The sequence below is a fragment of the Meriones unguiculatus genome, chromosome 6, assembly GCF_030254825.1.
Source record: "Meriones unguiculatus strain TT.TT164.6M chromosome 6, Bangor_MerUng_6.1, whole genome shotgun sequence".
NCBI classification, from domain to species: Eukaryota; Metazoa; Chordata; class Mammalia; order Rodentia; family Muridae; genus Meriones; species Meriones unguiculatus.
The window spans coordinates 125,460,416-125,475,409 of NC_083354.1; the positions used below are offsets into that span (position 1 = coordinate 125,460,416).

At 44.4% G+C, this 14,994-nt stretch overlaps 1 protein-coding gene across 2 annotated transcripts in view; it reads left to right on the top strand.

Annotated features, from left to right (window-relative positions):
* Positions 1-12,641: 12,641 nt before the first annotated feature.
* Positions 12,642-14,994, top strand: part of Cdh17 (cadherin 17) — a 58,994-nt gene continuing 56,641 nt past the window's right edge. The window contains exon 1 of one of the 2 annotated variants that reach the window (XM_060386001.1): positions 12,642-12,862. In XM_060386001.1, the coding sequence (XP_060241984.1) occupies positions 12,849-12,862 (14 nt within the window). In that variant the 5' untranslated portion in view covers positions 12,642-12,848. Of the gene's footprint in view, positions 12,892-14,994 lie in introns of both variants that reach the window. The other variant, XM_060386002.1, reaches the window with a different exon arrangement.

The following is a 14,994-nucleotide window of genomic DNA, read 5'->3' on the forward strand; positions in this document are numbered from 1 at the left end:
CACCAAATCCAGATAGCAGAGTTGGGGATTTCCAGGACAGATCAATCTACCTGGGAGTAGGGGATATCCTGGGCTCTGTTACACAGAAAAAACCTATCTTCCCCCCCCCTCCCTGCCCCAACAGAAAACAAATAAAAACCTTGAGCTTTCTGTCATGCAGAGGAGAGGGTCACTTAGTCTACAGTGCCAACTCACAGGCTGCAGTTAGTTGCCTTGAGCTTCCGTTGTCCTCTGACTACACAGCAGTCAAGCTTCTGTCCCTGCTTCACACTGACTGACAGGACAGGACACAGCTCAGCTGAGGGATGTTACAGTTCCAAGAAGGCTGAAGAACCTGCCCCATGCTTCAGCGCTCCCGCTCCCTGAGGACTCCAGACTTCCCTTCTAGGTCAGGAATCTGTATTCCCGCTTCCTGCACGATGCAGAGGTGTGCACGACCCTGAGGGGGTGGCCGAACAACCACTCTGCAGTCACTTCCCAAAAAAGTTAGTGGTGTTACAAAAAGCCAAACCAACCCCTAGTCCGCTGTGAGCTGAGGAAAGAGGGAGGTGGGAGGGGCAGGCTTAGAGTCATTCTATTTTGATGTCCTTATTTTTAAATTATCTAAAACCCAAGGTAGAATGTTCTAGTCTATCGATCCTCATCCACCCTGGCTTTGGGCAGCATCTGCCCGACCTTTCCCTTCTGTTCACCTTCCACCACCGTCCCCACCCCAATAGGTTCTTTTGAGGCAGATCCAAGTCTAAAATCCATTTCATCCATAACGGTTCCCTTGGCTATTTGAAAACCCCACCTTCCACCACAGTTTTCTGAGGTGCAGAGAACTGGTTAGCGGTGGCTTGGGTATGCCTGTTTCCTGAGGGTTGATGAGTTTGAGCCTCAGTGTTGTGGGGCCAAAGTGGGGAGCACTGAGAGGTGGGGCTAGTGGAAAGAGGTTGTGTAGTTGGGTCATGATTGCTCCTGGAAGAGGTGAATTTTGGTTTTTGGACTGAATCCTCAAAGGACCAGAATGTTCTAAGATAAAACTACCTTAGAAGCTTGATCCCTTTATACATGCCACTTGTTCTTAAATATTTTTTACAGTTCTCTCTTTCTCTCTGTGTCTCTGTCTCTGTCTGTCTGTCTGTCTCTCTCTCTCTGTGTACATGCCTGTCTGGGTCATGGCAGAGAGGCCAGTCTAGGAGATTCAGTTCTGTCCCCACTATGTGGGTTCTGGGGGTTGAACTGGGGCCCTCAGTTTTGGCAGCAGCCTCTCTTACCTCCTAAGGCCCCATTTATTTTTTCCAAGAACACATCAAAGATATCCTCCACCATGACCAAGTAGACTTCATCCTAGGCATGCAGGGGTGGCTAAATATATGAAAATCCATCAATGTAATCCACCACATAAACAAACAGAAGGAAAAAAACCCACATGATCATCTCTTTAGATGCCGAAAAAGCATTTGACAAAATCCAACACCCATTCATGTTTAAAGTCTTGGAGAGATCAGGGATACAAAGCACATACCTAAAGATAGTAAAGACAATAGACAGCAGGCCTATAGTCACCATCAAACTAAACAGAGAGAAACGTAAAGCAATCCCACTGAAATCAGGGACAATGCAAGGCTGTCCACTCTCTCCATATCTCAACATAGTTCTTGAAGTCCTAGCTAGAGCAATAAGACAACTAAAGGAGAACAAGGGGATATACATTGGAAAGGAAGAAATCAAAGTATGACTATTTGAATATGATATGATAGTATACATGAGTGACTCCAAAAATTCAACCAGGGAACTCCTACAGCTGATAAACACCCAGCAAAGTGACTGGATACAAAATTAACTAAAAAAAAAAAAAAAAAAATCAGTAGCCTTCCTGTATATGAAAGACAAAAAGGCTGAGAAAGAAATTAGGGAAACAACACCCTTCACAATAGCCACAAATAACACAAAGTACCTTGGTGTGAGTCTAACCAAGCAAGTGAAAGACCTGTTTGAGAAAAAAAACAAAAAACAAAAAACAAAAACTTCAAGTCTCTGAAGAAAGAAACTGAAGAAGATATCAGAAGATAGAAAGATCTCCCATGCTCATGGCTTGGTAGGATTAGCATAGTGAAAATGGCCATCCTGCCAAAAGCAATCTACATATTCAATGCAATTCCAATCAAAATACCAACATACCTCTTTACAGACCTTGAAAGAAAAATTCTCAATGGAATACTACTCAGCAATTAAAAACAAGGAAATCATAAAATGTGCAGGCAAATGGTAGGAACTAGAAAAGATCATCCTGAGTGAGATAACCCAGAAGCAGAAAGACACACATGGTAGCCATATAATATAGGATAAACATACTGAAATCTATACTCCTAAAGAAGTTAAACAACAAGGAAGACCCTAGGAAAGCTGCTCAGTCCTCATTCAAAAGGACAAATGTGATAGACTTTGGAAGCAGAAGAAGACAGGGAACAGGACAGGAGCCTACCACAAACGGCCTCTGAATGACTCTACTGATTGAGGTATCGAAGCAGAGAGGCTGAGGCTTATAGCCAAACTTTGGGCAGAGTGCAGGGAATCTCATGAAGGAAGGGGGAGATATAAATACCTGGAGGGGACAGGAGCTCCAAAAGGAGACAAATAGAGTCAAAATATCTGAGCCCCAGGGGCCCTCCAGAGACTGATACTCCAACCAAGGACAATGCTAGGAGAGGACCCAAAACCAGGCTCAGATGGCTCAGCCTGTTGATTCAGTCTCCAAGTGGGTTCCCTGGTAAGGGGAAGAGGGGCTTTCTCTGACATGAACTCAGTGACAGGCTCTCTGATCACCTTCCCCTGGGTGGTGCAGCCTTACCAGGCCACAGGGGAAGACAACGCAGATAGTCCTGATGAGACCTGATAGGCTAGGGGCAGATAGAAGGGAAGGAGGACCTTCCTTATCAGTGGACTAGGAAAGAGGGATAGGGAGAAAAGTGAGAGGGAGAGTGGGATTAGGAGGAGACAAGATAGAGGGCCACAGCTGGGTTACAAATTGAATAAATTGTAATAAATGACAATAATTATAAAATATAAAAGACTTTGTATTGATTCTTTGTGAATTTCACATCATGCACCTCAATCCCACTCACTCATCTCCCCATCTCTTCATATCTGTCCTCCACCCTTACATCCTCCCTCCAAAAGAAAATAACAAACAAACAAACAAAAAACCAAAACCAAAACCAAAAGCGCCCTGTCACCATGGAAGCCGTGGTGTGTCACAGTGTGGCCTTTGTCCACCCTTTGTCCACACTTCTTTCCTGCAGTGAATCATCGGTCTGGTTCGAGGCCTCGGCTTCTGCTACACTATCAATCTGGATCCTCTCCAGGACTCCTTTCAGCTATCCTGGCTCCAGCAGTTCATAGCTGGGGTGGGTGCTAGGATGGGCCAACTCAAAGCCCTGGATCTGGCCCTGGGTGGCAGCTGCGTTGGTCAGCCTGCCAGCTCCCTCACACCCATACTGCCAGGGTGAGCTCCCCAACACTGGCCCAGCTAGCTCACCCAATGCCAGCTGTGGGTGGGGCCAGCTCTCCCACCTGTGGGGGGGGTGAGGGAGGACATAAGGTGAGGGGGAGGGCATCTCTCCTTAGCCAAAGCCATCACACGTCAGAGAAGAGTCAGAGCTGGCTCTCTCATTTCTGTGCCTTCTGGGGCTTGTGCTCAGACGAGGCACAGAACCTGCTCTCCCAAGCACTGCAGCCAGTCTGGGGTGGGGCCAGCTCTGCACAGCCCTGGGTCATCAACACGGTGGCAGGTGGCAGGCCAGACCAGGGACGGCACATCTGCATGGCTTTTGGTGGTAATATAAGCCTGGGACATCTCTACAGACCCCTGCTGTGGCGTGGCCACTGACACAGACATGTCCCTCAGCTGCAGTGCAGGCTGGAACTTCACCATGGCCTCAGGTGGCCGGGTAGGCTACTCAAGTCAGGCGATTTCTCTCCACCCTGTGTCTCCAGTTCCACCTCTCTTCCCGATGCTCAAACTGTTCCAATTCTCTCTCCCCACATACCTCCATTTCTCCCACATACTTCCGCACTGGAGTGGCTCCTGCCGTGGGCCAGCCATGTTGTGGGTGAGCCTTTGGATGTTTTCTGCCCACTTGTGCCGTGTTGCTATTATTTATAATTATTGTATTATGATTTTTTTGTGTGTTTGGGTGTTTTGCCTACATGTATGTCTGTGCATTACATGAGTGCCTGCTGCCCAAAGACACCAGGCATTAGATCCCATGGAACTAGACTTACAGATGGTCATGGGGTTCCATGTGGCTGCTGGGAATTGAATCTGGAAGGGAACCCAGTGCTCCTAGCTGCTGAGCCCTCTCCAGCCCCGACACTGATATCCTTATGATCTTTAGGTTGATCAATCTTTTAGCGGGCCTTTGTAGTTCTTCTACAAAGAACTCTCTTCTTTTGTAGGAAGGTAGAAGTGGATGAGGGCCATTCTGTGCCTATTACTGAGGCTTTGTAGAAGGTAGCAGCTATACACTTTGATTCTTAAAAAAATTTTTAAAAGTATTTCTAAGTGTAAGCATCTGTCAGAAGAAAGTAACAGGTGCCCTGGAGCTGATCCCCCTGGGTGTTGGGAATGAAACTTGTGTCCTTTGTGAGCGGCAAATGCTCCCTGATGTTTTTCCTTTTAAATTGGAAAAGGAAAAGGAAAAGGATCTGGGGGCTGGAAAGATGGCTCAGCAGTTAACAGCACTGGCTGCTCTTTGGAAACAAAGTCTCACTACGGAGTCTTTTTTGTTGTTTTCAAGACGGTGTTTCTTTGTGTAGCCTTGGCTGTCCGTTTCTTGTTTTGCAGATCAGTCTGGCCTTGAACCTGCAGAGATCCGCCTGCCTCTGCCCCCGTCAAGTTCTGGGATTACAGGTATGCACCACTGTGCCCAGCTTTGCACTGGCTACTCTTCCAGACGACCCGAGTCTAATTTCCAGCACCCACATAGCAGCTCATAACTGTCCGTGACTCAGGTCCCAGAGGATCAGACGCCCTCTTGAAGCTCCGTGGTGACCAGGCATGCACATGGCACACAGACATCCATGAAGACAAGACCCATACACGTAAAACAGAAATAAACCTCAAAAAAGTCTTTGTATTTTCTCTGTTCCCCACATTGTGAAGACTAAACAAGATAAAATATATATGGAACAATTATATATACGGAAAAATACATAGTACAAAAGTGTCTGGTAGAGGGTTATCTACCCTGGTAGTTCTTAATGCCCTCATCTATTAGAATCAAGGAAACCTAAAAAAGAAAATTACAGTAGGTTTCACCAAAACTCAGAACAGCCAGAACTCTCATGATCGCATGCAGCCAAGGCTCAGAAACCCTGAATGAAAGTCACACTTATATGAAGCAAACTCCTTACAGGGGTGGGAGAGGCAGATGGCCTTTAACCCGCCTTAACTGCTTTTGTGTTTCTTTGATCTACTGTGGTTATTTAAAAACCTAAAAAGACAGGTGTAGCCGCCTCTGTCTTGTAGATCTGGTTGGATACAATCCTGGTGTTAGTATTTAAAAATGATGCCACTCATATACAACAAATACGATATGAAAGAGTTATTGGATGGAGATGGAGAGAGGGAAGGAGAGAGACAGACAGACATACATGGTGGGGGAGGGGCACCCCGACAGAGAGAGGGGAGAGAGTAAGAGAGGATGCCACTCTGACTTTTCTAGAGATGGTGTCACCTCGGTAGCCTTGGCGAGGGCTGTTTCTGTGTGGTGATGGAAGAGGATGCCACAAGCTGATAGATGAGCCCCTAGCTAGCTGTGAGCAAAAGCTTGTCTGGTGAAATCCGATGATAGGCTTGGAAAACCAACAAGCTCACTATCAGCTCCTGAGATTTAAAGAACAAGTGAGGTCAAAGCAAGAGTTTAGCTGACTGAGGAAAAAAAAAATGGTGGTGAGATGGGCGTGTCGTGTCTGCCAGATCCAGCCTGGCTGTATTGTTGTCAGAGGTATCTCTTCAGAAATGGGTCTTCCCTGTGGGAAAACAACCTTGACAAACACAGGCCTTGCTGAAGAGTGTTTACTGACAGACAGAGCACCGAGCTACTGCTGCTTCTGGGAGGGCCCATGCCATCAGTGTCGAGTGTTGGTACAATGCCAGTGCCCTGGGAAACGAGACCTTCTGAGCAAGCAAACCAGGATGTAAGCTGGGCTGCGGTAAACTCGTAAGGTTTAGAAGGCCCAGCATCTGCCCATCTGTCCAATGCTCAGCCGCAGATATGCGAGCTTACTACCTGAGGCCCTCCCCCAGTTTCTTGGTCTGGGTAACAGGAACACAGTTAAGGGACCTTCATAGACTGGCCATTACAGACAGTCCAAATATCTGTGGAATGAACACCCACTGAGCGAGTCTATATCTGCCAGGGCGCAGGGAGCTTTGTCATTAGCTTCAAACTTCTTTCATTTTAAAGGTTTGTTTATAATTTTTAACTGTGTGTCTGTGTGTTGGTTTGTGCATCTGAGTGCATCTACGTGAGGAAGCCAGAAGAGGTCGACAGATCTCTTGGAGCTGGAGTTTCAGGTGGTTGTGAGTTCCCTGATGTGGGTTCTGGGAACTGATCTTTATTCCTTTGGAAAGAGCAGTATACATGCTTAATTACTGAGCCATCTCTCCAGCTCCCAAAGTTCTTAACTGAATATTTTTAGGACCAGTATAAGATGGCTGTCTTCTACAGCAGCGTTCTTTGAATAAGAATGTCCCCCATAGTCTCATATATTTGAATGCTTAGTCACCGGGGAGTGGAACTATTTGAAAGGATTAGAAGGAACAGGAGGTGTGGCCTTGTTGGAGGAAGTGTCCAAAGTCTCTCTCTCCCTTCAGATCAGGATGTAGCTAGCAACTTCTTCTCCAGTGCCATGCAGGCCACCATGCTCCATGATGATAATGGATTAAATCTCTGAACTGTTTTAAGCAAGCGTCCAATTAAATACTTTCTTTTATAAAAGTGGCTGTGGTCATGGTATCTCTTCACAGTAATAGAATAGTGGCTTAGACAAACAGTATGTATGGTTCAATCCTGTTAGCTCATGATTCATTTTATTATCTAAGTTTAAAATCCTTTAATGACCCCCTATGGTTAGTCTGGCTGAGAAAAGTTCTAACAGACAACAACAACAGAAAGAGCCTCAAAATAAACTCAGAACCAGATGCATGAACTATGGGAAAGTGGAGACTGTTCTATGTGAGTTAGTCACAAAACAGATGCTGTCTGGGCCAGTGAAAGGAATTAGGGAAGATTTGGTTAAAGTACTGACTAGCAGGAAATTAGTTTTGCTTCATCCAACTAAGAACATATGGAACAAAAAAAAATGTAAACTATTACTTGGAAGGTGTGCAGAGTAATTTGATTGTCTGGGAATCCTGTCAGCTGGTTGAGTCCATGGGTAAGTAAGCTTGACTGTTAAATTACATAACTAAAGGGCATTCAGGGCTAAGAAGTGATTCTTAAGAAATAGTGGATGGCAAAGTTTGTCGTTTCTTTGTGTTTTTGTCATCATTAAGTTAAGAGAAGCAGGACACACGGTAAGTAATTAAAACACTTCCATATTCTTCTTCCGGCGAGGCGTTGACAGGATGGTGCACAGACGCTTCCATATTCTCTTCCGGTGAGGCGTTGACAGGATGGTGCACAGTATGTAACACAATTTAGAGAAATATTTCAAGTGCTTGAAAATAGAAGCTGTCACTATTCATTGATTCCAGGTTTCCTGAGTTTTAAAGGCTAAATCTATAAAAAAAGTACCACACTTATTACATTTTAAGAGTAATTCTAAGTTTTCATATTGCTTCTGCAAGTCTACCTATACTTTTTTTTTTTGCTAATTAATCTTATTCATAAAAGAAACATTACTTATGAATTTTCTATGGCAAATTTTAGAAGAGTGACCAAAATATCACAGACAAAAGCGTTAAAGTGTTTCATCTTCATGAAGCTATCTACAATTAGAATAAAAAACCCTCTTGTTTACTTGTTTTTAACAATAGAATATTTTAATTAGTTGGTTTTTTTTTTTTTTGGGAATTTCACACATGAATAGTGTATTTTGGTCATATCCACCCTCTCAGATCTAGATAAATTTTCTACTCCCTGTCTCTGTCTCATAATCCAGTTTGGGCTGCTCATATCCTCAGAGCAATGGGGCCATCCACTGGAGTGTTGGCCAACCTACCAAGGACCACACTCTAAAAGAGACTCTTCCTTCTCCAGAAACAGTCAACAGTTCACAAGTCCTAGATTAGAACTGGGGCTCCTAAGCCACTCCCCTTCCACGTTGGTATGTTGCCTGGCTTGATCCAGTGTAGGTGACCACTGGGGCTGTGATTTCACGAGTGCAATGTTCCCATCATGTCTAGAAGACATTGTTTCACTTCGGACCTCTGGCCATTACAATCTTTCCACCTCCTTCCCCCTATGGTCTCTGAGTCTTAGGAGTGGGGAGTGATAAAGCTTTCTTATTTGTGGCTGAGAATTCTATGCTTTGTCACTGCGCTTTGACCAAGTTGTTAGCTTTTGTCTGCTGCACAAAAATAAACTTCTCTGCTGAGGTCTGAGAGCTGTGCAAATCTACTGGTAAAGAGATGAAAAGTTAGAGGGCAGTTTGATGGCATGTTAGTAGTAGTAGATTTGCCCCTGGTTCTACGAGGTTCCCAACCCCGGACTCATGATCTGATTTACAGTATCAGAGGTGTTTCCTCCTATGGAACAGGTTTTAAATACAATCAGAGCGTGGTTGATTACCCGAATGACATTTGTGCCGCTATTGTACCCAGGAGCCTGTCTTGACATGCTGGTTGTTAACTGTAGCTCTCAGGGTTCACAGCAGGATGGGATCCTTCCTGACTTTTCTACCCCAGAAGCCTGGGTAGCATCTTTTGGTACTAGCCATCAGAGAGAAAGATTCCTGGTCAGCACAAACTTGATTTTCTCCATGTTCTGTGACCAAAGTGTGTGGAGTCTTCAGTAAGAGTGTCTTAGCATAAAGCTCTGCTGTCAACTGAGAGTAATAGAAACAGGCTGTATTGTTTGGGGAGTCTCTAGGACACCCCTGAACAACAACTCATCCTACACTTGACCTTGGGCTTTTGGTTTGGCAACCAGTGGCTTAAGGGAGGAACATTATCCCCTGTATAGAGCAACTGCAATGAAACTCTTTTATCTGACTATTAATTTTTCATGTGTGTATGCATGTGGATATGCATGCATATGTGTAACTCAGGAGTTTGTCCATCTGAGACAGGGTCTCCCAACTGGGACTAAGGGCTGACTGATTAGACAAGGCTGTTTGGCCAGCAAACTCCAGACATGCTGTTGTCTCCACACCTTCAGTTCTGGGATTATGAGTACATGCTGTCATGAATGGCTTTTTACATCGGCCTTAGAGGCCAAACTCTGGTCCTCACACTTGAACAACAGGCACTTTACTGACTGAGCTATTTCCTCATTCCTTATTCAATTGTTTTTGTCAAAAACAAACAAACAAACAAACAAACAACCCCCCACTATGTCCTTTGCTTTCATAGAGAAAGTCACTAATTATTATTACCCACATTTTCTTTATTCCTGTTGTTACCTGGTTATTACCAAGAAGGTATTAAATGCCTGTTGTCACTGCATGCAAATATATTTCTTTTTTTTTATTTTGAAAAAAATTAACTTATTTATTCACTTTACATCCTGACTGTAGCCCCTCCCTCCACAAATGGCTTTCTAAAACAACGTGGTATCTGCCCTGACCCACATACTGGTTAACGTGAAACATCAATGTTTGGAGTAAGTCTGGAAGAATACTGGTCTGATAAATGTTGATGCTGATCTCAGAACCATAGAAACCTCTTACTCCAGAGAGCACAAAAACAACAGTTCAGAAACCCAATCACATGCAACTTAGATGACTGGTTTTGGACTTTTCAGAATTTAAGCAACCAATTCTGAGTTGGAAGGCAAGGAGAGAAGTAGCTTAAGATAGGGATACACAAGCAGGGTCATGGTTATCAACCAATAAGAATGGGCCCATGAAGCAAGAGTGTAGGTGGGGAGGGGATTTTTACCTTGTTATTCGCAAGGATCTGGAAGAAAAGAGTCCAGGTATGAATGCTGCCTTAGTTAGTTAGTTAGTTAGTTAGTTAGTTAGTTAGTTAGTTTACTATTACAATTGATTCACTTTGTATCCCTGCTGTGGCCCCCTCTCTCATATTCTCCCCAGTCCCACCCACACTCTCTTTTCTCCCCCTATATCCCTCCCCCAGTCCACTGATAGGGGAGGTCCTCCTCCTTTTCTATCTGACCCTAGCCTAACAGGTCTCATCAGGACTGTCTGCATCATCTTCCTCAGTGGCCTTGCAAGGCTGCACCCCCAGTGAGAGCTGATCAAAGAGCTATAGAGTTCATGTCAGAGACAGCCTCTGTACCCCTTACTAGGGAACCCACTTAGAGACTGAGCAGCCAGTGGGCTTCATTTAAACATGGGGTCTAGGTCCTCTCCATGCATGATCCTTGGTTGGAGTTTTGGTCTCTGCAGCACCCGCCCCTCCACCCCCCCACTCCCGGGCCCAGGTTTTTGGCTTTATTGCTCTCCTTGTGGAGTTCCTGTCCCCTCCAGGTCTTTCTATCTCCCTCTTCTTCCATAAGGTTCTCTGCACTCTGCCCAAAGTTTGGCTATGAGTCTCGGTATCTCCTTTGATACCCTGGTGGGTAGAGTCTTTCATAGGTCCTCTGTGGAAGGCGCCTGTCCTGTTCCGTGCATTCTCCTACTTCCGATGTCCATCCTGTTTGTACTTCTGAGTGAGGTTTCAGCCTCTTCTCTAGGGTCCTCTTTGTTTAGCTCCTTTATAACTATAGATTTTGATATATTTATCCTATATTATATGGCTAATATCCACTTATAAGTGAGTATATACCATGTGTGTCTTTCTGCTTCTGGGTTACCTTACTCAGACTGATCTTTTTTAGTTCCCACCATTTGCTTGCAAATTTCATGATTTTCTTGTTTTTAATTACTGAATTAAATGTACCACAATTTCTGTGTCCATTCTTTAGTTGAGGGACTTGTAGGTTGTTTCCAGATTCTGGCTATTATAGTTTCAAATCAGACAGACTTGGTAGGATAGAGGCCCCACTGTGTTGTCACGGGCTATGTGACTCCACCCAGACACAAAATCTCTCCATACTCTGTTCTCTGTGTCTAACCTGGAATCTATTCATAGAAGACTAGCCATGAAGACTCATTTAACTGATATGCCCACATGACCTGAGCATGTTAGCATGGTGTTCTTAAAACAAGAATAATCTGAAAAGCTATCTAGCTGTGAATTCTATTTTCCAAACAAGAAACAATCAAAACCAAAAAAAAAAACCCCAACCCCAACCCAACCCAACCCAACCCAACCCAACCCAACCCAACCAAAGAAGGGGAGGGGGAACACAACACACCCTCCCAACTTTGTAGACTTAAAAATTACTTTTTACACACATTATTAAAAGACTACTAGGCAAGAAGCCTGCTCCTTCCAGAGCCATCCTATGAGGGGACATGCAATTGATCGATTCCAGGAAGTGAAACATCGGGCAGGCTGAAGCTATCTGCTTTTGTGGCCCAAGGTCATTTTGTATAGCTGATGGGAGAGCAGAGATGGTCAAATTTTGAGAAGTTGTTGGCCTTGTTAATCTTACTTCTTTAAATACAGGGAGACTGGCCACAAGTCTGAGGAGGAAGGGCTGTTCCCACAACTTCTACTACACCAAAAAGGCTGCTATCCATCTGCAATGGAGTAGTTTCCCTTTCAGGCTACTCAGTGTGTAGGATTGTTCTTTCAGTGGCTTTGAGTGCTCAGGAAAGGCTGCTCAGGTGATCTTGGAGGGAGGAAGCTCCCATCAAGAGTGCCCTAAACCCAGTAATGGAAGGACAAGGCAACAGCATCTCAAGACACACCCAGACACATTTCGGAAGGTCCCCAGCAACAGGGCAAAGCTTGACATATGTGACCTCTGACTGGCATGGCTTCACATTTTCAAGATGGCTTCCCAGAGCCACTGAAATGTGGGAATTAGCCATCGGTCAGATTGAAGCCTTGATTTAAGATGTCTGTGGCATTAGTGTAAAACAGCAAAACAAAACAAAATAAAACAAAAACCATAACAACATTTTGACTGGAGTGCTTGATAAGAATGGAAAGCTAGACAGTTCCCTGAGTTGTGTGTGTTGGGTTAACTTGTGTTTGGAGGAAAGTTTTAGTTGTTTCATGAAGTCTTTGGTTGGAACCCTTGGCTTTCAGAAGTGGTGCAGCCCGCTGTGTCTTTCAGGATGCCGCCTGCGTCATTTACAGAATCCTTGCCAGTGGCTGTCAGTGGGCTCCACGTCGCCATCAGACTTGGAGCCTTGTCTTTGGCGTTTCCATGGAACCCGTACACATATTTGTTGGCAAAGACTCTCCTTTGCAGTTACTATACTAGGTGTTTGTGTAAAAAGTTAACAACCCTCTTTGATGCCACAGAGCGCACACTCCAGAAAAAAGCTGAAGACATCTTCATCGTTTTGACTTCGTAACTTGTAATTGGCTCACATAGTGAACTACAACAACGACCCAGCAACCGCTTTGAAAGCATGTCTGGTGTGAATGGGTGAACTTCTTTCCTGGGCTGAACGTAACGATACCTTTTATGATTTTCAGTGGCTCTCAGGAATCAATAAAAAAATGTTTGTGGTTAATGTTTGACTGGAGCTGAAGGGAGAGGCCAGAGGAGCAGAGCAGATTGAGGAAGTGTCTCCCGGGGTTCTCCAGCTACAGCAAGTGTCTCCACGGCTGAATGGAAGAGAACTTGTAAGCAGCCTTTTCTTACTTAGTGAAAGGTAAGGGTGGACGTCCTCACCGTTGTTTCACTAAGACTTTTTGAGAATAACTTAGATGGTACGGGGGTTGCTTAAGAAGGGCTGGGTCAATGTATTCCTCGAGGCACAGTGTGCGCTGCTGGAAACCTCACCTGCTCCTGGCATCATTAGCTTTTGTGGAGGGCACAGTCTCTTTCTCTAACAGTTTCTTTTCACGAGTCTGTAATTCCAGACATTCACTGAATGAAGTGACTTTGGTCGAACAGAGCTTGGAGTAGAATTAAAAGAAATGTTGTGTCCTCTGGTTGTGTAAATGAGTGTGAACACCCCTCACTTGGGATTGGCATCTGAAACTGTGGCTGGACAACACTCCAGAACTCCTGCATTGTAAGAGTTAAGATCTTGTCCTCACAAATTGCAGTGCCTTCAGGATGTCTCTAAAGATTGTTCTTTCTGCTCCTCAGAGAAGGCAACTCAGTGTGAGAGTCTTAAGACTGTCTGGGGCATGGTGGGAAGAGGGCACAGATGAAAAAGGAGACTTTTAAAGAAAGCACCAGAATAGGAATTAAAGGGAGAGAGCCTGTCCCGCCTTTCAGCGGAGAAAGTGAGGCTGCTGCTGTGTGCCGGCCTCTGCTCTCTCTCCTGGTTGCTAACGAGGGATTCTTAAGAAATCCTGTGTCACTTGGAATCTTTGTAGTTTTGGCCACTGCCTGTGTTTCTTGATTACATGTGACTTTTTAGGGATGAGACAGATAATCCCCGGAGTAGGGTATGCCAAGCAAACTCTTCAGAAAATGCCTTGTCTGACACTTTTCCATCTTTATTTTTCTATAAAAATGTAAGTAGCAAGTGAGGCATTGTTTAAAAGACGAAAGTACACATTCAGATGACAAAACAACAACAACAACAAAAAAAAAAAAACAGGCAGCATTGAGGTTTTCTAGTGAAATAAAGGAAATAAAAGGAAATCTTTTTCTTGAGAGCCTGTAGTTAACTCTAGAACATATACTTTATGACTCTCTGGGGTTGGTCAGTTGGGTTGGGCCAGTTTCATCATGGAGCACATGAGGCAAAGCACTTACGACCTCTGAACGTTAATCTTTTTCATTTAGATAACAGGCAACCTGCCTGAATGGGTAATCCTGAGGAGCAAATGTGTAGGTAAAATGCTTATTGCAAGGGTAGGCACCCAGTGAATGTTGGCTTTCTTTTCCAAGAGACAGTCCAGATAACTGAGCCAGGTCAAGCTGAGGTGTTATTGTTTGCTCCGTAGGAGCAAAAAAAAAAAAAAAAAAAAAAAAAAAAAAAAAAAAAAAGACAATGTCATGCCACAGATAAAAAGTCTTTTTAGATGGGCACTAGCTATGTAGTTACAGACTACCCTCGAGGTTGTGATTGCCCGGCATGCTGGGATTACAGGTGTGTACCACCACAGCCTTCTAGAAAGGTTGTGTCACACACAAACACATGAACAACACACACAGGCCCTCACCAGAGCTATGCTAAGAACATGGGGTCTGACCTTACAGCAAGAGTTATAAAGTGATAGGGTTCTGGTAAATAACACTCAAAAGTTAAAAGTGCCTCAAGTGGTTCCCTCGTAAACTTTCAGGTTCAGAGATCACTTAGATGAGCCCTGAAGGAAGTCACTGCTGCTGAAGATGAATGTTGCATTTGCAGTATCTTCTTCTTCTTACAAAAGTCAAAACATATGTTGTAAGGTACCATCAAAGGCGGGACCCAGATAGAGAACCTGCTCTACGTTCATGTGGAGAAGCAATACTGGACATTGTTTTATCCCTTTCTTGGAAGGTCCACAAAGAAACACACATATAGGTGTGCAAATACTTGCTTACTTGTTGGCATAAAATGGTGTTCACTCAGAAATGTTTGGTGCTTAGCTAAGAATGGGTCTAGCCTTTCTGTGGCCTACTCGTCGGTTACCTAAACAAGGAAAGATGTGGTGAAATTTTTTGGGGGGTGGTGGTGCTGTGGATCCATCGGCCATTTGTAAGTTGTGAGAATGGACAGGAGTATTTATTTCAATTTGAGATATGTTAACTTACTACAATCAGACAGTCACCCAGTGGCTCAGTTGTTAGCTCTTGCAATAGATATTTCCAT